At 36.2% G+C, this 26,532-nt stretch overlaps 1 protein-coding gene across 3 annotated transcripts in view; it reads right to left on the bottom strand.

The window, feature by feature from the left end:
• TTC6 (tetratricopeptide repeat domain 6) overlaps positions 1–26,532 on the bottom strand; it is a 201,778-nt gene that overhangs the window by 74,086 nt on the left and 101,160 nt on the right. For all 3 annotated transcript variants that reach the window (XM_053224391.1, XM_053224390.1, XM_027065617.2), the window contains 3 exons: positions 16,169–16,273; positions 5,273–5,362; positions 2,627–2,701 (listed from right to left, as the gene is read on the bottom strand). In XM_053224391.1, coding sequence (XP_053080366.1) covers positions 2,627–2,701; positions 5,273–5,362; positions 16,169–16,273 — 270 coding nt within the window. The remainder of the gene's footprint in view (positions 1–2,626; positions 2,702–5,272; positions 5,363–16,168; positions 16,274–26,532) is intronic.

Genomic DNA, 26,532 nt, shown 5'->3' with positions numbered 1-26,532 from the left:
AAAAGACAGGAGATATCAAGTGTTGGTAAAGCTGTAGGGAAAAGGGAACCCTTGTCCACTATTGATAAGAATGTAAATTTGTGCAGCCACTAGGGAAACAGTATGGAGGTTGCTCAAAAAATTAAAAATAGAACTACCATATGATCCAATCCCACTTCTGGGCATATATCCAAAGGAAATGAAATCAGGACCTTGAAGAGCTATCTTCACTCCCTTATTCCTTGCAGCATTAGTAACAATAGCCAAGATATAGAAACAACCTAGGGGCCCATCAATGGAATAATGGATAAGAAAATGTGATGTATATATATTTGCATATATATAATGGGATATTATTCAGTCATTAAAAAAGGAACTTCAGGATGCTTGGGTGGCTCAGTCAGTTGTGTCCAACTCTTGATTTCAGCTCAGGTCATGATCTTATGGTTTGTGGGACCGTGCCCCACATTGGGCTCTGTGCTGACAATGTGGAGCCTGCTTGGGATTCTTTCTCTCCCTCTCTCTCTGTCCCTGCCCCTCCCCCTCTCAAAATAAATAAATAAACTTTAAAAAAAAAGGGAAATTCTGCCATTTGCAACAACACGGATGGACCTTGAGGGCATTATGCTAAGTAAACGAAATAAATAAGTCAGACAGAGAAAGATAAATACTGTATAATCTCACTTATACATGGAATCTTAAAAACAACAACTCATAGATACAGAAAAGAGATTGCTGGTTGCCAGAGGCAAGGATTGGGTGATGGATGAAATGGGTGATGATGGTCAAAGGTTACAAAATTCCATTATAAAATAAATAAGTCCTGGGGATGTAATACAGCATAGTCACTGTGGTTAAAATACTGTATTGTATATTTACAAGCTGAAAAAAAATTTTTTTTTAAATTGGGAGCACCTGGGTGGCTGTCAGTTGAGCATCTGACTTCAGCTCAGGTCATGATCTCACAGTTTGCGGATTCAAGCCCTGCATTGGGCTCTATGCAGACAGCTTAGAGCCTGGAGCCTGCTTTGGATTCTGTGTCTCCCTCTCTCTCTGCCCATCCCCTGCTTGACTCTGTCTCCCTCTCTCTTTCTCAAAATAATAAATAAACATTTAAAAATGTTTAAGTTGCTAAGAGTAGATCTTAAAAGTTCTCATCACATGTAAAAAATGTATCACTGTGTTAACTAGACTTGATGTGGTGATCATTTTGCTATACATACTGTTATTGAATTACAATGCTATATACTTGAAACTAATATAATGTTATATGTCAATTATATGCCAATAAAGAAATCCTAAGGATAGTGTGATTGTACAGAGATATAAAACAGAGGAATCAAAAGGTCAGTAAGAAGAGAGAATGTCAGAAATGACATAGTAAGCAGACTAATGTTACGCAAGTTAAAAGCAAGTTACAAGCAAGTAACATGGAGGGTCAAGAAAGATTTCTAAGATTTCAGACAGAAAAACAGAAGCTGAAGCTAGATGTCAACGCCACTGAGGGTAAGCACCAGCCACTCCAGGGGCACTGGGGTGGCTGAGTCAGGTAAGCATCCAATTCTTGGTTTTAGTGAGCTCAGGTCATGATCCCCCAGGTTGTGAGATCAAGCTCCACTGTGGGTTCTGCATGGACAGCATGGAGCCTGCTTGGGATTCTCGCTCTCCCTCTCTCTCTGCTCTCCCCCAATTGTGCTTTCTCTCTTTATCAAAATAAATAAGTTAACTAAAAAAAAAAAAAAAAAACCAAAAACCCAGCCACTCCAAAAGGCCTGTGCATTCTTCCTGCAGAGGAAAGTACATTGCATTTAATAAGAGGCGGTGTGTGGAGCCTGCTTGGGATTCTCGCTCTCCCTCTCTCTCTGCTCTCCCCCAATTGTGCTTTCTCTCTTTATCAAAATAAATAAATTAACTAAAAAAAAAAAAAACAAACCAAAAACCCAGCCACTCCAAAAGGCCTGTGTATTCTTCCTGCAGAGGAAAGTACATTGCATTTAATAAGAGGCGGTGTGTGGAGCCTGCTTGGGATTCTCGCTCTCCCTCTCTCTCTGCTCTCCCCCAATTGTGCTTTCTCTCTTTATCAAAATAAATAAATTAACTAAAAAAAAAAAACAAACCAAAAACCCAGCCACTCCAAAAGGCCTGTGCATTCTTCGTGCAGAGGAAAGTACATTGCATTTAATAAGAGGCGGTGTGGGTTTAACTTCTAGCTCTGCCATTTATCACTTTCTGACCTTTGTTTTTTTCACACATAAAATAAGGATAATATCTGTCTCACCTTCCTTCTCTCAGGATATTGTGAAGCTTGAGACCAGACTGGACTAGTGTTCATGAAAATGCTTTAAAACTGTGAGCCCAGTGCAAATGTAGGTCAATATTATAATGGCTTGACTTATAATATATCAAGTAAAGTCAAATTATGAACATGAGATACTTCCAAAAGCTGTTGAAAACCTTAAATTGGCACCACCAACCACAATTTTACAGGGGCTACCAAATACACACTCAAATCCAAACTTTTAATCAATTCTGAATGAATCAACTCACTATACTATTTCAGGAAAGCAAACAAAAAAAGCATCAATAGTGATTATTACCAGAAATATAAGCATTTCTTTTGAATAATAAAAACCAAAAATGATCATACCTTTAATTGAGGAAATGGTGTGCTGAAACATTTTTGGATACTTTCAAATGATGCAGATTTTTTTAGGAAAAGAAACTGAAATAATCAAATGACAAATATGCATTCACTATAGATACTATTTGGTAAAGTACAATATCATATGACAATTGAAAAATTATAAATGCTTAGGTAAATTAATTAAATGCAGAAATGCTAATTAAAATACGCATTCTGACTGACTTTGAAGTCACTGATTTCACAGAGAGGAACAGAACTGAAAATCCATCAGTTAATTTAGAAAAGTGTATAAATAATGGAAACTCTTATTTTTTTAAATTCAACAATACAACAAATACTTACCAAAGCTTTCTGGTTGGTGCAAGGGGCACAAGTGTGTATAAATGTGCCGTAAATATGCTGAGCCATTGATCCCCTCGGCACTGAGGCTGCACTAGTAGGACCTGAAGCAGCTACTGTCCCCTGAACAGTCACCTCTTATCATCAGCAACCTCAACCTTTTACTCCACAGGAGCATACAAATATCATCACTTACTGTGAGAGCTATTATATTGTAAGAGTTGGGAAATACTACTATACTAGATAGTGTAGAAAGTACAAAAAAAAATGACATGTTCCATATCCTCAACCAATGTAATGGTAGAAACAGAAAGAAAAGAAAACTGTAACCCAAAGCAGCTGTGGCCCTGACTTCAGATGGTATGAATGAATCTGGTGTAAAGAGAACACAAGATAGGCAGAGTCAGTTCTGAAGGGGACGGGACCTGGATATACTGGCGGGAAGAGGTAGTGCGGGCTGGCCTGTGAAAGGTGGCAACATTCCCATAGACTGAGCTGGAGTTGAGACTATCCCAGGCCAAGGGAACAGCCTAAACAAGCACAGAGAATGCAGCAGGGGCATGGGGGAGTCACCAAGGACTCTGGTGCAGGCAGACCACATAAAAGCAGAAACATAATGGGAGGTAAGCTAGAAAGTCTGGTTGAGGCCAGGTTATGAGCCTCAATGAAGCACTCTGACTTTATTTGTTAGGTGGAGTTACTCAGTTTGAGACATGAGTGACATAATCCTACTTGTTTTAAGAATATAGCAGGTGGAGCACCTGGGTGGCTCAGTCGGTCAACTGTCCATCTTTAGCTCGGGTCATGATCTCATGGTTCATTGGTTCAAGTCCCGCTGTTGGGCTCTGTGCTGACAGCTCGGAGCCTGGAGCCTGCTACAGATTCTGTGTCTCCCTTTCTCTCTGCCCCTCCCCTGCTCATGCTCTGTATATCTCCCTCTCAAAAATAAATACACATGTAAAAATTAAAAAAAGAAAGAATAAAGTAGAAGGCAGTAGGAGGATGAAGAAGCAGCTACTAAAACTGGGAATAGCTGACAGGCAGGTGTACATAGTGCTACTAAAATAGTCTAGAAAGTGCACGTGGCACTCCAAACTAGAAGGTGACGTTCACTGGTTCAATTATTCTTTATGTGATGGTCACTGCTCTAGGTGATACGGATAAAAAAGTGAAGAAGAGTGCTATAACCCCAGGCTGGTGAGGAATAAAATGATCAAACATACATATGGACAAATATTTAGTAAGTGCTATAAGGAAAATAGCAAAAAAGTGATCTATATTAACATTATCCCCTCCAAAAAAAAAAAAAAGTATTACCTAACTGTATGGGGGATAAAGGAGGAGTCATAGACATATCTTTAACCTAGTTAACTGACCAGAATAGGATTTGATTTGTCCCAAGGCACCAAGACTTTCCACTATGTGCCATTCAGCATCCCAAGATATCATCAAGGGGAGCAGAGGGCTGAAGGCACTAATGAAAGAAAAATAAAACTGTTTCTTGTTTGTCCCCCATAAAGTGAAGGGCATTTATTAAACCAGTTATGTATAGTTTATACCTTTCTTCCTTCTCTTAGTTTCTCTCAATCATTGTCTCTTTTCTATCCAATTATGTATATTATTTAATTAGTTTACTTGTATACACTACAGTGATAACAAAGCCATAAGCATGAGTCTAATCACCATTTAGAGAATTCAGTTTTACTGTTTCATGGCCATAACCAATGCCCCCATTTGGTCAAAACATTCACAAACATGTTTCTTTAATCATTTAAGACCTAGGCAAGAAGTGATAAATGAGTGTAAGACTGGAAATTTTCAAAGTTTTTTTTTAAATTTTTTTTTCAACGTTTATTTATTTTTGGGACAGAGAGAGACAGAGCATGAACGGGGGAGGGGCAGAGAGAGAGGGAGACACAGAATCGGAAACAGGCTCCAGGCTCTGAGCCATCAGCCCAGAGCCCGACGCGGGGCTCGAACTCACGGACCGCGAGATGGTGACCTGGCTGAAGTCAGACGCTTAACCGACTACACCACCCAGGCGCCCCATGGAAATTTTCAAAGTTTTAAGAAAATTCATAGCAGACATTCTGCTATTGATCAGTAAATAACATCTTCTGAGTGTCACAAAGACAACACATTTGAAAAAGAAAGTGTGTCCTCAGCAAAGACACCAGTAATGAATGTTCTGAGGCATTTCCCAGACTAAGGAAGCACCAACAAATAATTTCCAGAACTACTAGAAATCATATCTGAGCTGTAGGCAGATAAAGCAACCAACCCACAATTTAAAATAAAAATCACACATACCCTAGAACTTCTGCTATGCCGATTTAAAGCGACACTTTCCTTGCTTTCAGATGAAAATTTCTCAATTAAAATTTTGCTTGCTTGAACAGTCTGTTATAAAAAGATAACAGTTTTAAGTTATATAGTGGAGTACTTTTAAAAACCTTTGATTACTGTTATGTCATGATACATCATTATTACCAACTGTATGGAAAAGGTAGAAGTACAGAAAACGTTTACCACAGACATATTAGAAGTCCAGCTACAGCCATAATATTTGGCCAAAACCCACAATTTGGCTTCTGTGTTGGCCATTGGCCAAACAGATTGTTTTACTTTACTTCTGGCAGTACTAATCTCAGGAGCAATCAATGATACTGTGATCCCATAGGTTAGCATTGAATCTATTTAATATGCCAATATCAGAATTATGAATAAGACATGTTATTTGGATTTACTGTCAATATATGACTATTCTCTGTCAGATATAAGTAAGCATTCTAAATTTTTATTGGGATGGAAAGCTCCTTAAATGCTTTACAATTCTAACTCTTTCCACCAACTAAGTTATATATGTATACTTATTGTTGTAAGGGTAAGTTATTATTAAGTGTGTTATTCTTCTATATTATAATCAGTGATTTGGATATATAGAAACAACTAGAAGATCTAAGTTTGACAGCCTGGTGTAGTCATGATGAGTTAAATCATACTGCTACTTTGCTGAAATTTTTAGGTCTCAAACAACTAACATTTCAAAATCAAACGATATGTATTCAATAGGAAATTAAGCTTTTAAAAGTACCAGGAAATTATCACTGAGAATGGAACAGATATGGAGAAGGCTATGGGTAATTTAGGAATTACCAGCATTGATTTTTATTTATCTTCTAGTGTATTTTTATAACATAGCTATAGCACAGTATAAGCTAAGAGAATTACTAAACATAGCAGAAGGCTACCTGGGGTCACCATTACTCTTCAAAGACAAACTATGTGATATACAAGGAACTATTGGAACTATTTTGTCATATGCTTACACAAAATATGATGGAATAGCAGCTATTATATATTTAAGAAAATTCTTTTAACAATAACAAAAGACAAAAACCATAATACTGTATTTTACAGATATCAAAACAGCAAAACTTACTAATAATAAATGGTTGCTTTTTAAAAAGAGAACATGGTTCATATATTGGAACCTGACAAGATATTAGCCAAACCAATGTGTCTTGAGAGAGCAAGTATTGCTTATATGATACCTGATGTAACTCCAGAGTTATTGCTCTACTCCAGAGGTATTGCTAAAACTTGTATGCATCCAATAATAGCTGGGATGCAGATAGAAATGGAAACAGTTTTGCTATCTGAAAAGTCAATTATGAGTCTGCTTCTAATTATGGCAGGCTAGATAATTCTGCTGAGGAAAACTAAGAAAGCTACTTGTAGTATGAAAAACACAATCTTCAAAGCATCAAAAAGCTAACATGATGATGAACAGATACTGGGCCAAAATCTAAGAAAAGGCAAGAACCTGGAAAAGTAAGCCCAGTATTCAAGATGCTTTTGTTATGATACTTGCCAAAGCAGCTACAAGTCTGAGTTACAGATTGACGAATTCTTGGGGCAAGGGTGATAGAAATTGAAGCCCAGAACTTACCTAAGTTATGGAACTTGATTTATTTATAGATTATTTATTTATACACAAATGTAATACACTGTATAATATTGTACATATACAAAATATACAAGTATCCAAGGCTACAGGAGATGCTACATGCTCAGATTTAAAGTGAAAAGTAGCATGGGTGCCCGGCGGGCTCAGTCAGTAGAGAATGTGACTCTTGATCTCAGGGTCCTGAGTTCAAACCTCACATTGGGCATGGAGCCTACTAAAATAAAATAAAATAAAATAAAATAAAAGTTTTTTTTTAATTTTTTTTTAACGTTTATTTATTTTTGAGACAGAGAGAGACAGAGCATGAATGGGGGAGGGTCAGAGAGAGAGGGAGACACAGAATCTGAAACAGGCTCCAGGCTCTGAGCTGTCAGCACAGAGCCTGACGCGGGGCTCGAACTCACGGGCCGCGAGATCGTGACCTGAGCCAAAGTCGGACGCTTAACCGACTGAGCCACCCAGGCGCCCCAAAATAAAATAAAAATTTTAAACCTCTTTTTCAAAAAAGAATGGTAGTAAGTAACCTTTGTGTAGACTTTCAGCCTCAGTTCCATCACAAGGGTGGTCAAAGAAATTCAAGCCTCAACTTTAGACTAAAACTATTTCTGAGGGCTAACTTCTGATAAGAAGTTTCTCTGGAGAAAAGAAATGCCATTGTTAGTCTCAAACGTTTCCTAAAAATAACATTTTAAATACAATAATAAACATTTAAAGATAGGTACACAAAGAAATAAAACACTAGAACATAACAGATTTGGGAAAAAAATAAATATTCTAAAAAGAAAAACACAAAACCAAATTTAAAAATACAGTAAACAAGTTTAACAGTATCTTAGACACAACTGAAGAAAGAATTTACGAACTTGAACTATAAGATAGACCAGAAGGGAAATTACCCGGAATCCAGCATCAAGAGAAAAAAAAAAAAAAAGAAGCTAATATGTATGATTAAAATCCCAGAAAATGAAAGAAAGAATGGACAGAGGCAACATTTGAAGAAGTCATAACTAAAAATTCTCCATAGTTGATGAAAGACATCAAAGTATGCATTCAAAAATCCCAGAGATTCCAAAGCATAAATACAAAGAAATCTGCCCCTAGACACACCATATTGAAAATAGGGGGGAAAAAAAGAGAAAAACTTAAAAGTAGCCACTTTGGGAGGAAGCAAGGAGTTGATCATCCTCAAAAAATTCACATTTAAGACCCATTTCTCAACAGCAATAGTGGATGCCAGAAAATAGTAGAACATCATTAGTGTACTAAAAGAATATATCTGCAAAATACATCATACCCAAGTATAATCTCTCTCAACAATGAGCTAATATAAAGACATTTGAAACAAAGAAAAAACAAGATTTTCACCAACTATGGAACTCCCACTTGCCTTAAAGCAAATTCTAAAGGATATATTTTAGGCAAAAGGTAGAATGATGCCAGACAGAAAGATCTGAGATACTAGAGAAAAAAAAAAGAAAGGAAGGAAGGAAGGAAGGAAGGAAGGAAGGAAGGAAGGAAGGAAGGAAGAAAGAAAGAAAGAAAGAAAGAAAGAAAGAAAGGAAAGAAAAGAAAAAAAGAAAAAAGAAGAGAGAGATAATTATATTTTATAAAATATTAATAACAATGTTTTGAGGGTTTTAGAAGATAAATATCTAATAATATATCAAAGTAAAAACATACTAAGTCAAAAGGGGGTAAATGGAATTGAAAGGTTTTAAAGTCACTGAATTTTCCTGGAAGAGTATAAAGAGTATAAAGGTATTGATCAACATCAGAGCTTGATAAGTTAAAGATGTCTGTCGAGGGAAATCACCATAAGAATAAGAAACAGTACACTTACTTCCAAGATAGGGATGATAAAACACAATTTTTTGAAATAGAAAAAGTAAAAATAAAACCAGAATATATTATATCCAGACCACTGACTTTTTAAAAAAAAATTAACAACAAAAAGATAAATTTAGGAAAAGGAATAAAAGAAGAAATAAAGGCAGAGTCAATAAAAAACACAAAGTATATGGTAGGATAAAACAAAAAAATATCAGTAATCATAATATATATATAAACATGTTAAATACACCTTTAAAAAGTAGGGCACACAGACCTTTGTATCTAAATACCATTTCCCATTCAAAGGAACAAGGATTCTTTGAACAAAGGTCTGATTCCAGTTGCGATGTATGGAAAGTGTCCTAGGCCATCTTTTTGTGTCAGAAAGTCCTCCTGGATCCTTTTTCTTCTAGTCATTGGTGTGAACAACCACCAGCACTGATTTGCTTTTGGACCACCTTTCTAACAGGTTACTCCATCATCACCAGTTGTAACCAGTCCTGGTTACAAACCAATCTTGCTACAATTCTTACTTCTGTTCCAACAATTCTGCCTACTCTCAATTCCTTCTATTCACATTTTCTAAGTACAAAGACAGAAAAATACATGCCCCTCCTTTATAAACACAGAGTTTGTGTTTGTACTCATTACAGTATATTTCAGTAATATTACATAGTATTCCTATTACCTCCCAGCTGTGTTAGTTCAGTTAGAAGCAGATACGACCAGTGGAAGACACAGAGAGAGGGAGCAGTAAGAAGCCTTCAGACCATGATGCAGTCTGACACCTGTGAAAGAGGAAGAGAGAGGAAGGAATGAGTAGCAAGAGCCTCAGATCACAGAGCAGTTCTGAGCCAGGCAGATGGAAAGTTCTGGAGCCAACGCTTCCTGTGAAAACAACCCTCCATCAAGCAGGAATGGGGTCAATACTAGCAAACCCCTTGTGTTCAGCCACTGGCTAGGAGCAGTCCAGAGGAAAAATGGCCTTGGTGCAAATGCCCTGATGGATCTACAGGACAGCAGCTGGAGGCTGGCGGTCATGTATGCTTATGTCAATGGATTCCCTTGAAGGAGATGTAAGCATCACATTTTCATGGATGCCATGCCTATTTTTGCAAATTAATATTTACTAATATTTTACATTAAGGCAATCTTTTGTATCCTTTATGTTATGAACTTTCTTGTTTTAGCTCATCCATCACATATTTCCCCCAAAAATATTATCTTCTGAAATAAATTAAAAGTTTAGACTACACTTAAGGAAATGCAAATATACACATCAATCTTCCAAGATTTAAATTATACATATACTTTGACTGGGAATTCCAAATAGAAAAATTTACAAAGATATATGTGCAAGTGTGGTTTGTAGGGAAGGGGTTGTCTTTGTTTTGGTTTTTGTGTTTTGTTTTTGTTTTTGCTTTTGTTTTTTTGATGCAGCCTCAGCTGAGATCCTCACTCAAACAACATGACAGATCTTGAGCCAGAACCTTCCAGTTAGGCCAGAAACAGTGGATTCCAGACCCTCAGAAACTGTGTGAGATAGTAATAGTTTGTTGTTTTAAGCTGCTACATTTTGGGATAATTTGATCTGCAGCAATGGATAATTAATATGCCCTTCTAAACGGGGTTAGTAGCTATCAGCACCAGAAAGAGGTAAGGAAAAGGGTAAGGGAACAGATGGGAAAGGAGGGATATTTTCTCGAATGAAGACATAATTAGTACCTTTCTCTTTGGGTTCATAGAAGGTCAAATGAAATAATACAGGAGAGGTGCCTGGCACAGTGTCTGGATCATAGTAAATACTCAATAAATGAGAATCAACAGAAGCATGTTTTAAGCAAAATAATCAAGATGAAGAATATAGATTATGTGATTCCACACACGGAAAAACATTAATTTGCATATATTTCCATTACATAAATGAAAATGAACGTGTTTGAAAGGATACACACAATGTAGTTTATAATTGTTAATTTCAGAGAGAAGAGATCCAGGAAAGAACAGCATTCAAGATGGGGAGTGACCTTTTTGCCATACACAGCTGTATCATTTGACTTTTTTCTGCACGAAAGTATTCACCCACTATCGTGCAAGTTCTTAAATAATTTTAATTGGCCTTGTTACTCAGAACAGCAAAAAACAATAATATTGCTAAAGGAAACAATGGTGGTTTAACAAAAAAAAAAAAAAACAAGATAGAAGATTTTTAGAAGACAGAAACCACAGAGTAACAACAATAATAATACCAGCAAGACCAAATTAACCATATGCTACTTACGTGGTTCGTCTGAAACAAAGCAAAAATTTAAAAAAATAAAAAAAAAACAGCAAGGATTAAAATGAAAATACTCCTGAATACAAACAGAAAAGAACACAGGGATGGCCATATTACAGTAGAATTCCAGCATTAAAAAAGCCAAAGTAGACCATTTAAAATTGATGAGACAGAATTCATAAGAAAGGTAAAACATTGCTAAATTCATAATAAAGATAAAACAGCTTCTAATTGCAAAAAGTAAATAAAAACTACTGGTAACACATGAAGAAATAGATTAAAACAACTGCAATAAAAAATCCTCAAGAGTGTTTTTTAAATCAAGTAAAAGAAATATGCCACAGAAGAATGGACTAATATAACAATGTAACAACTATATCTATTGTTAACTGAGCACTGACTTTTCATTAGGCAATATGCTACAACCTCTCATTAAATTCTCAGAACACCCATTTTACATACAAAAAAAAAACCAAAAAAACAAAAAAAAAAAACAAAAAAAACAAAAACGAGACTTGTGGAAACTAAAGATTATCCAGGAAGTGAGTGGCATTCAAATCCAAGATGGATTGGAAAGCCTGTGCTCTGCTTAGTGCTGCCACAAAATGGTCACAACTTAGAATACCATTGAATTAATAGACAATATTGGGATATGTAGGATACCACCAAGCAAATACCAATAAATTCCAAGACACTGATATTCTAAAGAATATATTTTACTATGTTAATAAGGATAAAGAATAAAATTAAAATAATGCCAAGTCAGAACAGTTCTAAAAACACTTTCCCACATAAATCATGTATCAAAAACATAATGAAAATGGCAATACAAATTATTTAGAAAATAAATGAACACACTATAAAAATTTATGAAATGAGATCAAAATCTTACATAGAAGAAAATTCATGAAGTACTTATATTACTTAAGAAAGATAAAGATATTCATTCAATTATAAATCAACACAAGAAATTAGAAAAATGCCCAAATAGAAATGTCAACCTTCTATAGAAAGCAGGAAGCCAACAACCAAAAAATTTTCAAAAATAGAAGTATATGAAGAATATAGTTCTGAATATAAAAATTCAGAGCGGCAAAAATTGAATTAATCTGGAAGTGTTTTCAGTCAAAGGTGATAGGTTGAACTTATTTTTCTGACTTACAGGCCAGAAAAATCTAACAGCTAGGGGATCCTGTACTATAAACCTTGCTAAAAAAAAAAAAAAAAAAATTAAAGGTATGATTTGATACTGGTGTGAGTATAGTAATTTGAGAAGTAGAGACTAAAGCATTTGTAATTGAAAACAAATGAGAATGGGCGCCTGGGTGGCTCAGTCGGTTAAGCGTCTGACTTCGGCTCAGGTCATGATCTCACTGTCTGTGAGTTCGAGCCCTGCATCGGGATCTGTGCTGACTGCTCAGAGCCTGGAGCCTGTTTCAGATTCTGTGTCTCCCTCTCTCTCTGACCCTCCCCCGTTCATGCTCTGTCTCTCTCTGTCTCAAAAATAAATAAACGTTAAAAAAAATTAAAAAAAAAAAAAGAAAACAAATGAGAAAAGATAAAATAAACTCATTTAAAAAATATTTTTAGAAAGAAAAAATTCTCAAAAATATGATTAGGAATGGGAAAGAAAGTGATGCAACATTAGAAATAAAGATTAACCATTAGAAATGGTTAAGCATAGGGGTGCCTGGGTGGCTCAGTCGGTTGAGCAACTGACTTCGGCTCAGGTCGTGATCTCACGGTCTGTGAGTTCGAGCCCCACGTTGGGCTCCATGCTGACAGCTCAGAGCCTGGAGCCTGCTTCAGATTCTGTGTCTCCCTCTCTCTCTGCCCCTCCCCTGCTCATGCTCTATCTGTCTGTCTCTCTCTCTCTCTCTCTCTCTCTCTCTCTCTGTCAAAAATAAATAAACATTTAAAAAATTAAAAAAAAAAAAAAGAAAGAAAGAAACGGTTAAGCGTCCTACTTGATTTGGGCTCAGGTTATGATCTCACAGCCATGAGCTCTGTGCTGGGTGTGAAGCCTTCTTGGGATTCTCTGTCTCTTCCCCCTCTCTGCTCCCTCTCTCCTTGTGTCTCTCAAAATAAATAAACATTTAAAAAAAAGAAATAAAGATTAACCCTGAAGAGACAGCATATTCATACGCCACATATAATTTATACATCTCAATCAAACAGTTGGCTTTCTGTAAGAACGAAATGACTCAAGAAAAAATACTTATCATTGAACAACCCAAGAACAAGGAACCCTTGTGCACTATTGGAGTGTATGCAAACTGGTGCAGTCACTATGGAAAACAGTATGAAGGTTTCTCAAAAAACTAAAAAGAGAGGCATGCCTGGCTGGCTCAGTTGGTATAGCAGCAAACGCTTGATCTTGGCATAGTGACTTTGAGCCCCCAGTGGGTGTAGACATTACTTTTAAAAAATTGAAAACAGAATTACAATATGATCCAGTAATTCCACTACTGGACTTAAGAATATGAAAACACTAATTCAGAAAAATATATGAACCTCTATGTTTAGTGCAGGATTATCTACAATAGCCAATTTACAGAAAAAGCCCAAGTGTCCATTGACAGATGGATAAAGAAGAGGTAGTATATATATACAATGGCATATTACACAGCCATAAAAAAGAACAAAATCTCGCCACTTGCAACAACAAGAATGGAGCTACAGAGCATAATGCTAAGTGAAATAAGTCGGTCAAAGAAAGACAAATACCATGTTCTTCCACTCATATGTACAATTTAAGAAATAAAACAAACAAAGGGAAAAAGAGAGAGAGAAACCAAGAAACAGACTGTTAGCTATAGAGAACAAACTGATGGTTACCAGAGGGGAGGTACGTGGGGGTATGGGTGAAATAGGTGATGGGGATTAAAGAGTACACTTATCATAATGAGCACTGGGTAATGTACAGAATTGTTAAATCACTATATTTTACACTTGAAACTAATAAAACCCTGTGTGTTAACTATACTGGAATTAAAATAAAAAATAAATTAAAATGAATAAAAAAAAGTGAACAACCCAAAAATTAGAAAAGAAAAACTTCTTTGTTTTCAATGACTTAAGCACACATTTATTCCAATATTCTTTTATACATGTTTGTAAACACATCTTAATTAAGGAAGGTGTTACTTGAAAGCATATTATATTCAGTGTAGTTTCAATGAGATAATAAGCATAGGACTTTTCTTTTTTTTTTAAGTTTTTATTGAAATTCCAGTTAGTTAATATACAGTATAATATTATAGAAATGGAAAAATTCTAATTGTCAAACAATTACTTTCCCAAATGGTTCAGATGTTTCCACTGAGTTCTTCCAAATTTTCTAGATTATTTTATGCTATATCAGTTTCAGAATATTTTTTAAAAAATGAATTCCTACCCAATTAACTTCATGAAGCAAGAATAAACCTGATGGGAGAACGCAACAAAGAAAAAAAGACATTTCATACATATTTCACCATGAGTATACATTAAAAATAAAGTATTGCCTTACAGAATTCAACGTAATATTTAACCAAGTAATCTAAAACATGTAAAGATGTTTCAATATTAACATTCAGAATAGATCCAATATGAATGCAATTCCATCCCTGTCTTGGTTGCAGGGAAGCTAAGTGGTAAACTGATTATTCTATTTCATGCAACATCATGTGTGGACAGAATTTTTTATTTAATTTTACCTCTATTACACAAGAAGGGTAATATACCCTTCTTATGCTCTCCCTATGATTTCTTCAATTTTTTGTTTTATCATGATCTGAGTTTTAGTAAGCTGCCCCAAATACCATGCAAATAAAATAATCCTAAATACTATTAAAAATTTAAGCACAATAATGTTAATCACAGAATTGTTTTAAAAGGAAAAAAATAAAAAGAAAGGAGAAAAGGGGAGAAAAGTAGAAGAAAAGAAGGAAGATGAAGGATTTTTGAGAATGAAAGAAAATGGACCAAAAAACAGGTAGTAATTGTCTTGAGGGAGAAGAATAATAGTTGCATTGGGCTTTCTTCTCTTGACTTTTCTAATTTTTAAAATAATCAGCATATTGGGGCGCCTGGGTGGCACAGTCGGTTAAGCGTCCGACTTCAGCCAGGTCACGATCTCGCGGTCCGTGAGTTCGAGCCCCGCGTCAGGCTCTGGGCTGATGGCTCAGAGCCTGGAGCCTGTTTCCGATTCTGTGTCTCCGTCTCTCTCTGCCCCCCCCCCCCCCGTTCATGCTCTGTCTCTCTCTGTCCCAAAAATAAAAATAAACATTGAAAAAAAATTAATAAAATAAAATAATCAGTATAACATACTGTGAGAGCAAACAAACACTCTTTAAGGGAAGAAGAGAAAAGAGAACTCTATTGGGTGGCATTAAATTAACTAAAAGTACACTTTAAAAAAATTTTTTTAACGTTTATTTATTTTTGAGACAGAGAGAGAGAGACAGAGTATGTATGGGGGAGAGGAAGAAAGAGAGGGAGACACATTATCGGAAACAGGCTCCAGGCTCTGAGCCATCAGCCCAGAGCCCGACGCGGGGCTCGAACTCACAGACCGCGAGATCGTGACCTGAGCTGAAAGTCGGACGCTTAACCGACTGAGCCACCCAGGAGCCCCTAAATGTACACTTTAAAAAGTAAATGAAAATGACATGAAGATCTTTTAAACAACCCAAGTAGTTCTATATCTTGGAAACTTGGTCGAATAAAATATTTATTCAAAAAGAAAACAGAATAGGGACTCCTGGGTGGCTCAGTCAGTTAAGCCTCTGACTTCGCTCAGGTCATCTCACGGTTTGAGAGTTTGAGCCCTGCATTGCACTGTCTGCTGTCAGCACAGAACCAGCTTCAGGTCTTCTGTCTCCCTCTCTCTCTGTCCCTCCCCAGCCTGTACTCTCTCTCTCAAAAATAAATAAACATTAAAAAAAAAGCAGAATAATCTTATTGACTGGCTAGAGTGACATGGATAAGTACAACACTATAAGACCATCCAATTAGTCTTAATTATGGCAACAGTTGTCTGACAATTTACAGAGCAACTGTCCAGTAAAATTTAATGTCATAATCAATTATACAATTTAATTATTAAACAACCAAAAAAAGAGAGAAAAGTCATTCAGTGTGTTACCTCATATTTTGGATATAGAATTTCCTTCATAACAGATACTGGAACAGAGAATTTGGGTGAAGTTGGATTCCAAAACAACTTCGTACATCCTGGATAAGCAGACACCTTTGGAAATAAAATGAAAGGTTAGTAAAAACCAGCAAATGATCTCTAGTGTACAGACCCAAACTTCTGTCAAATGTGTTCCTAGTTGCCCAGATAGTGAGTTGATTGGTTCCATAACCACTGAACGTCTGGGAAAGGCAACTTTTCACACCCACCAGATTAGCAGAAATGTAGAGTTGGCAATTCCAACAAATGTCAACGATGTGGGAAAACTAGTAGAACCACAATGGAGACAAACCAGCCATTTCTAGTAAAATAGAAAATGTACATGCCACATGACCCAGCAATTTCACTTCCCACTGTATACTCTAAGAAAATTCTTACACATGTGCATGAAGAGACATGTACAGGGATGTTCATGCAGCATATGAAATAGCAAAAAAGAAAACCCAATCTAAATGTCCATTAATAGAAAAACAAATTAATAAAATATGGCATATTCACATAACTAACACTATAAGGCCATTCAAGCCCAAAAGTTATAAACCACAGATGGATCTTAGGAGCACAGTATTGACAGCAAAATAAGCATCTTTTAGAAAGTGTCATTTACGTAAAAGTGTCTAGACCACACAGAACTGTAGTATTTATTATTTAGTGTCACATATATATCTAATAAAGTATAAAATCATGAACTAGAAAGACTGCAATTATAACAGTAACTGCTGTTGGGTTAGGAGGAAGAGAAATGAAATTAGAAAGAAGTGCAAAATGACTTATTATTTTTTTAATTTATTTTATTTAAAAAAATATGAAACAAGTACGACAAAAAGTTAAAACAAATTCTTGATAAAGTGTCACGAGTTGTATGTTAGTTTGGTTTCTATATTTGTTTGTTTATTCAAACTTTTTCAAAATAAAACTGAATCAGGCATAGGTGAATTTTTAGGGAGGTGAAACTATCCTGCATGATACTGGAAATGTGGCTATGTAACATGATGCATTTGTCAAAACCCACTGAACTTTAGAGCACAAACAGTGAACCTTTGTGTACAGAAATTTTAAAAAAATTATTTAGTGGGGAGCATGGGTGGCTCAGTCAATTAAGCAACGACCCTTGATTTCAGCTCAGGTCATGATCTCACGGTTCGTGGGATTGAGCTCCAATTTGGTCTTTGTGCTAAGTGTGGAACCTGCTTAGGATTCTCTCTCTCTCTCTCTCTCTCTCTCTCTCAAAAAAAAAAGAAAAGGTAAGAAAAGAGGAAAGGAAAGGAAAGGAAAGGAAAGGAAAGGAAAGGAAAGGAAAGGAAAGGAAAGGAAAGGAAAAGGAAAAGGGAAAAGAAAAGAAAAAAAAAGAAAGAAAAGAAAAAAATAATTTAGGAAATCAAGGGGAATCCCAGGATGGAATGCAGAATATAACAAAAAAACAATCTAACTGTATTATAAATGTATGAAACAACCTCACTGAAGGGGCTTGGGAAAAAAGTAGCTGACCTTAGTAACTTTGGAAATGAGTATAGTTTATAAAAATAAAGACAAAATAAATTGTATATAACACTACTTAAGTTGATGAAGTTGTATCCGCCAGGAATATGGGATAATAATTCCAATACGTCTACACTGAAGTTGAACAGTTAAGTGAATGGATGGAAGACGGTAGCAGCCAGGGTTGTCACTGTTGGTTGGGAGTTTAAAGAAAAGCAAGGGAGGAGGTTAGAATGATCACGTAATAGATTCAAGTTGGAGACATCAGTATGACCCCATGTTTAGCTTAATTTAGACACAGGTTACATACAGACATATTTATAGGAGTTAGTACATATTTCCTTACTGTGTCAGCTAAGAAGGCCTGGAAGCAATAATGCCCCAGTAGCAACAAGCACACCTAATGTCTAGCTGTTGGTTTCTAATTACGTTCTGCAATAAAGGGAATCGGGGCTTCTTGTTGAAATGGCTGTTTCTTGGGGTGCCTGGGTGGCTTAGCTGGTTAAGCATCTGACACTTGATTTTGGCTCAGGTCATGATATCGCAGTTTGTGAGATCGAGGCCTACACTGGGCTCTGCACAGATAGCACCAAGCCTGTTTGGGATTCTCTCTCTCCCTCTATCTCTGCCTCTCCCTCTCTTGTGCTTTCTTGCTTTCTCACTTTCTCTCTCTCTCTCAAAAATAAATAAATAAACATTAAAAAAAAAAAAAAGAAATGGCTGATTCTGTGGTCTGGGACAGGAAATATATAAGATGAGCCTTTTTAAAAAGTGTTGGGGCTTTTGCGTGGCTCAGTTGGTTGAGCGTCCGACTTCAGCTCAGGTCGTGATCTCACAGTCTGTGAGTTTGAGCCCCATGTCAGACTCTGTGCTGACAGCTCAGAGCCTGGGGCCTGCTTCAGATTCTGTGTCTCCCTCTCTCTCTGCCCCTCTCCCGTTCATGCTGTGTGTGTCTCTCTCTGTCAAAAATAAACAAACACTAAAAACAAATGTTTTTAAGTGTTATAAAAAAATCCCACGGTAATGGGGGATGGTGTTGAAGGGACATAGGAGCCAACTGAAGGAACTCTCAATAACCAATGCTCAAAATGTTTTAGCAAAATATTAATATTAATAATAATAATAAAGTAGTATTGGAGTATAACTCAAAGTGCAACATAAATATCCATGACTCATACTATATAAATAATTGAATGAATAAATAAATGAGAAGAAAAGACAACTCTGCACAACTACAAATTAATTTTTTTATTATGCTCTGGCCTCCAGGAGATAGAGCACAACTCCACATTTGTAAAGTGTGAGCTGAACATAAGTGACTTCCTCCCAAAGAGTATGGTATGAAAATGGGGGAAAAGAGAAACTATACAATGAAGAAACTTGACAAACACTACCTCAGATGATTAAGACTAACATCAACAGTCATAACACATGTTGATAATACGCACCTTTGATATGTTGTAATCAAAATGGTGCTTTCCCTTGGTTGTCTTCCTTCCAAAATCACACCAGGCAAATCCCAATGGGGGGACATTCTACAAAATACCTGACTACTACTCCCCCCAAATCTTAGAAACTGCCACAGCCAAGAGCAAACTAACAAATATGACAACTAAATACACTGAGGTATCCTGGATGGGATCCTGGAACAGAAATTAACATTACATAAAAACTAAAGAAGTCTGAATAAAATATGGGCCTTAGTTAATAACAATGTATAAATACTAGTTCATGGAACTATAAGCTGTATTAGTTTGCTGACGCTGCCCTAACAAATTACCACTGGTGGTTTAGAGTAACAGAAATGTGTTCTCTCACTGTTCTGAAGACTAGAAGTCCAAAATCAAGGTGTGGGTATTTTCCAGGCTCCCTTGGAAGGCTCTCGGGAAGAATCCTTCCTTGCCTCTTCCGAACTTCTGGTGGTTGCCATCAGTCCCGGGCATTTCTTAGCTTGCAGATGCATCCTTCCAATCTCTACCTCTACCGTCAAATGGCCTTCCTGTGTGTCTGTGTGGTCAAAGGCATTTTCCTCTTATAACGACCCTGTCCTATTGGATTTAGGGCCACCCTAAATCCAGAATTCACCCCAAGATTCTGAATTATATTTGCAAAGATCCTATTTCCAAATAAGGTCACATTCACAGGTATTGTGGGTTAGGCCTTGGACATATTTCTTTGGGGCCACTATTAACCTACTATTATCGTATTAATAATGGGGGAAACAGGATGTGTAATATGTGGGAAACCTCCATACCGTCTTTGCAATTTTTCTGTACTCTGAAACAATTCTACAAAATAAAGTTTATTATAAATAAATAATTAAATATTAAATCAAACAAAAAAATTTATCTCAAAAAATAGTTGGAGGCATAAAAATTAATCAGACATTCATGACAAAACCTTGAAGAAAATGTGGTAAGATTTTTAAAAATAAATAGCAGTTTGCATGGTATTATTGGTGATTATGTTTTCTTTAATGTTTCCATTGACTTTTAATAATACTTAATTGGACTATTCATTTTCCCAAAGAAGATTTTTCACCAGAAAAATGACCTCAAATAATGTTAGAGCATCAACTTGCAAGCGTCACCGCAGCATTGACTATGAAACCTTAATAGTGATATCTCCTACAGGGTGGGTGTTACACAGACCTTTTAGAATAATATATAAAGACCCAAACACAGTACATAAAGATCCACAATTATAAGGTGACACTGAGTCTTGACCACTTTATTTCCAGTCAGATATACTTCAACTACTCCATATACTTGATTGCATTTCCTATACCAACCGAGTAGAGAAAAGCAGATTTTGCAGGTGCCAGGTTAATTTGTCCGCCATAGGAATTCAAAATTAAGTTTCTATCTCACTCATCCTCTGTTTTGCTGGGCACATTATGTCACTTTATGCTGTACAGACCTACAACCAGGAAGTCCTTGCTAAAAGATGAATAAAATCTTCCAAAATCATCTGACAACTCTTCTTCCAAAGATCAACTAGAAATTAAGAAGATTTCAGGCATTCAAATGATAGGATACATACAATACAGTAATTCCTTCTGTGTAGTAGATAGACTTCCAGCAGCTTAAGCATCCAGAATAAAATTATTCCCCTAGAAGTAAGCAAGATATGACACTCAAAGAGGGAAGAGAGGAAAATCTATCACTAAGCAACAGCACTTTGCTATTAAGGAAAAGCACAGGTGCACCTTCAGGAGAGAATTTATCAAATTAAACTGGTAAAGAAACACTCATCATGGTAAACTGATTTCCCCTTCAATGCTCAGAACTTTCTAAGAGCTAGGAAAATAGTTAGAAGTGACAGGGTTGGTGGCTGCTAGTACTCAACAGGAAGACAGGGATTGCACAGCAAAGTAAATTACTATTAAGCAACCAGGCTGATTTAGTGTAATAGCACCTGCACAGCCCCTGTGGTTACTATGTACATTACAACCCCCATACAATAACTCCTGTTCACACTGAAGAGCCAAGGTCAGAATATTCTGTTCACTAAGGGAGAGAGACATGCAAATTAGTTCCCAGGGATGAGTCAAGCTTCAGAGAAGTGAAACATAAGGATGAACGAGACTTTTCAAAATGTGGTCTGAGACTCTGAAGAGCTCAAGATCTTTTCGAGGGTCTTTTCAAGACCTTGTCAATACCTTTCCACACCTGAAAACTACTTCCTCGATAATATTAAGAGGCTACTTGCCTTTTTCTCTGTGTTGAAATTTGCACTGATGGTGCAAAAAAAAAAAAAACAAAAACAAAACAAAACAAAAAAAACCCCAAAAACATTGAGTAAAACTGATGGCACCTTACCATGAATCAAGGCAGCAGCACCTTACCATGAATCAAGGCAGCAGCACCTTAAAAATTGCACAGCAGAAGGCAGGAAAATTGTTAAGAACACATCTTTATTTTGTAAGTACACATCAATGTGACTAAATGAGAATTACACATAAAGTGTTTTGGTGGCCGCAGAATGGTGGATTTGGGGAAAAACACGTGCTATTGTTAGAGTTGTGAAATGAACCTGCCACCATTTTCACTTTGACAAGACACACATCAAACTGGTCATTCACACTTGGATATGTGGCAAGCATTTTCTTGAAACTAAATGAAGAAATCCTGTCATTTCAAATAAAACCACTTATAGTGTCTGTGCCAATGAAACAATTTAAGAATTTAGCCAAAATTAGAATTTTGGAAAATTTGTGCCCCTCACCATGAGCCTGTCAGGTTCCCAATGTAGAAAACTGCTGACCACACTGACTCCATCTTTGGCCCTCCACCTTGTCCATGCCTGTGCAATGACCCCCCTCAGTGCCACATGGCAGACCCCATGGAGGTTGATGTATACACTGACAGGAATGTGGGAAGGCTCATTCTGATCTTCCTTAAAGTGGTTCACAGAAGGCTCCGCTTTTGGTAACCAGTAAAGCTGACTGGTGCACAGATGCCACCACTTTTGATAACTACCTTTTAACCTCACCACAATGCCCCTCACTCTATAAAAGCTAAAGATTAGGGTCCAGATTGGACAGAGAATAGCTGCATAGTACCTGAGTAGTTTGTCTGCCCAATCCCCCTTGTCAGTAAGTTACCCTGAATAAAACTATAAATGGTATGGAGTGGTTTGCTTCCTTTTTCAGTCATAAAGTGCCTTCTCAGTCTGGACGATACTTTGCTGTCCCTCCTCCACCTTCTAACACAATGCTAAAACCTTTTTCTGATAATATTAAAAATACGGTATTTTGATATTATAGTGAAATGTATCAACTTTTGAAGATCTACATAACTTGATGAACAATATTTTCCAAATAACCAAGGTACAATGTTACAAAATAACAAATGGGTAAAAAAAATACATTGCAAGTACAAAAAACCAATAGATTTTAATGTATCAAGGTATGAAAAAGTCATCGATATGGCTTCTGCTTTTTTGCAACAAAAATTTTTAGCTGTAGGAATTATCATTTAATACATTCTCTTTCAGCTACACAAATTATCATTCAATATTAATAACTAAGTTTAATTGCTTTGTTGTGGTCTAACAATCACAATTTTTTATTGAACTTCTTTATTTTTGAGATAATTATAGATTCACATGCAGTTTTAAGAAATATTAAATAATGAGAGATCCCGTCTATACTAGTTTCCCTCAAAGGTAACATCTTGCAAGACTATAGTACAATATCACAAACAAATATTAACATTAATACAGTCAAAATACAGAACATTTTCATTACCACAGGATCCCTCATGTTGTCCTTTTATAGACACACTCATCCCACCCCCCATGCTTAAACCCTAGATACCACTAATCTGTCTTCCATTCTTATAATTTTGTTACTTCAAGAATGTTATGTAAGGAAACCATAAGGTATGTAATCTTTTAAAAATGCTTTTTTTAGCATAATTCTCTGAAGATTCATCCTTATAGTTGCATACATCAAGAGTTCATTCCTTTTTATTGCTGACTGGTAGTTGCATGTTCAGTTAAAAAAAAAAAAAAGATTGCTGAAATGTTTTCCAGAGGGTTGAGAGGAGATTTTTTTAAATTAAGAATTCAATTTCCTCCATAAAGACTCCACCAAAAAAAACTACTAGAATAAATGGATTCAGTAAAGTTGCATGATACAAAATTAACACCCAGAAATTGGTTGAGTTTCTATACACTAATAACAAAGTAGCAGAAAGAGACATTAAGAAAATAATTTCATTTACGATTATATCAAAAATAATAAAATACTTACCTAGGAATAAACTTAACCAAGGAGGTAAATGATATGTACTCTGAAAACTATAAAATACTGATTAAAGATATTGAAGATGACACAAACAAATAAAAAGATATTTCATGGTCATGGATTGGAAGAATTAATATCGTTAAAATGTCCATATTCCCCAAAGCAATAATTCAGTGCAATCCCTACCAAAATACCAACAGCATTTTTCACAGAACTTGAAGAAATAATACTAACACTTGTATGAAACCAGTAAAGAGCCTGAATAGCCAAAGAAATCTTGAGAAAAAAGAACAAAGCTGAAGGTGTCACAATTCCTGATTTCAAAATATACTACAAAGCTGGAGTAATCAAAACAGTATGACACATGACTCAGTAGAACAGAATAGAGAGCCCAGAAATAAACCCACACATACACAGCCAATTAATCTACGGCAAAGGAAGCAGGAATGTACAATGGAGGAAAGTCTCTTCAACAAACGATGCTGGGGAAAACTGGACCACTTTCTAACACCATACACAAAAATAAACTCAAAATGGAAAAAGATCTAAATGTAAGCCCTACAGTAACATTTTCCTAGATATGTCTCCTAAGACAAGGGAAATTAAAGCAAAAATAAATTATTAGGACTACCTCAAAATAAAAAGCTTTTGCTCAGCACAGGAAAGCATCAACAAAATGAAAAGGCAACCTACTGAATGGGAGAAAATATTTGCAAATTATACATTTGATAAGGGGCTAATACCAAAACATATAAAGAACTTATACAATTCAACACACACACACACACAAAATCTAATTAAAAAAAACTGGGGTGAAGAGGCACCTCGGTGGCTCAGTCCATTAAGCGACCAAATCATTATCTCGGCTCAGGTCATGATCTCACTGTTCATGAATTCAAGCCCCACATAAGGGTCTGCACTGACAGCATGGAACCTACTTAAGATTCTCTGTCTCCTTCTCTCTCTGCCCCTCCCTCACTTGTGCGCACTTGTGCACTCTCTCTCTCTCAAAATAAATAAACTTTAAAAAATACTTCAAAAAACTGGGCAGAAGACCTGAGTAGGCATTTTTCCAAAGAAGGCATACAGATGGCCAACAGATACATAAAAAGATGCTCAACATCACCACTCATTAGTGGAAATGAAAATCAAAATCACAAGATATCACCTTACACCTGTCAGAATGGCTAAAATAAAAAAGACTAAAAAATAACAAGTGTTGACGAGGATGTGGAGAGAAAGGAACCCTTTTGCACTGTTGGTGGAAATGTAAACCGGTGCAGCCACTGGAAAACTGTATGGAGGTTCCTCAAAAAATTAAAAATAGAAATTCCATATGATCCAATAATTCCGCTACTGGGTATTCATCTGAAGAAAATGAAACACAAATTTGAAAAGATGTGTGGTACCCCTATGGTTGTTGCAGCATTATTTACTTAGGAAGCAACCTAAGTGTCTATCAGTAGATGAATGGATAAGGAATATGTAGTATGTAAACACACACACACACACACACACACACACACACACACACACACACTGGAATATTACACAGCCATAGAAAAGGATAAGATGGTGCCATTTGTGACATGAATGAGCCTAGAGGGTATTATTCTAAGTGAAATAAGTCAGACCAAGAAAGACAAATACCATATGATTTCACTCACATGTGGAATATAAAAAATGAAATGAATAAACAAAAAGCAGAATCAGACCTATAAATATAGAGAACCAACTGATTGTTGCCAGAGGGAAGGAAGGTGGAGAACGGGCAAAAATGGGTGAAGTGTATTAGGAGATACAGCTTCTTATTATGGAGTGAATAAGTCATGGGAATGAAAAATACAGTGTAGGGAATACAGTCAATGATATTGGAATAGTGTTATATGGTGAGAGAAGGTAGCTGCACTTGCAGCTATGCATATATATGTACTATGCATATAGCATAAAGGTTAAAGAAGCTGAACCACTATATTATATACCTGAAAGTAATGTAACATTGTATGTCAACTATACTCAAACAAAAACACATTTTTAATAATTCAATTTCCTTAATAGTTATAAGGCTATTCAAATTATCTACTTCATTCATAATGAGTGAGCTGTGGCAGCTTTGTTTTCTGAGGAACTGCTCTATTTCATCTAAGTTGTCAAATTTATATGTGTAGAGTCACTCAGTGTTCCCTTATTCTTTTGACATCTGAAAGATCTTTAGGGACATCTCGCATTTCATTTCTAATATCGGTTAACTTGTGTCCTTTCTTTTTTTTCTTGTCAGTCTTGTTAGATATCAATTTTATTGATCTTTTCAAAGAATTAGATTTTGTTGCATTGATTTTCTCTATATTTTCTGTTTTCAATTTTACTATTTCTGCCCTTTATTATTCCTTCCCTTTGCTTACTTTTTATTTTGTTTTTTTACAAAAACAGAATAGGTTTTCGTAAAACCTTTTTTTAGGTTTCTGAGGTAGAAGCTTAAATTATTTATTGAGGGGCACCTGAGTAGCTCAGTCTCTTGAGCAGATGACTCTTGGTTTTGACTTGGTCATGATCTTGGTTCCCAGGTTCGAGCCCCACATAAGGTTCTCTGCTAACCATGTGGAGCCTGCTTGAGATTCTCTCTCCCCTTCTCTCTCTCTGCTCCTCACCTGCTCATGTATGCTTTCTCTCCATCTCCCTCTCAAAATAAACAAATAAAACTCAAAAATGTTTTAAAATTATTTATTGATACTTTGTCTTTTCTTTTTTTTATTTTTTAAAATGTTTTTATTTATTTTTGCGACAGAGAGAGACAGAGCATGCTCCTCCAGGGAGGAGCAGAAAGAGAGGGAGACACAGAATCGGAAGCAGGCTCCAGGCTCTGAGCTGTCAGCACAGAGCCCGATGCGGGGCTCGAACCCACAGACTGTGAGATCATGACCTGAGCTGAAGTCGTACGCTTAACCGACTGAGCCACCCAGGAGCCCCGATACTTTGTCTTTTCTACGGTAAGCATTTAGTGCTTACGGTAAGCATTTAGTACTATAAATTTCCCTTTCAGCAGTGCTTTAACTGTGTGCCACACATTCTGATATGTTATATG

Source organism: Acinonyx jubatus, chromosome B3 (genome assembly GCF_027475565.1).
Source record: "Acinonyx jubatus isolate Ajub_Pintada_27869175 chromosome B3, VMU_Ajub_asm_v1.0, whole genome shotgun sequence".
In the NCBI taxonomy this organism is placed as follows: Eukaryota; Metazoa; Chordata; class Mammalia; order Carnivora; family Felidae; genus Acinonyx; species Acinonyx jubatus.
This window is presented reverse-complemented; position numbering and strand designations above follow the sequence as displayed.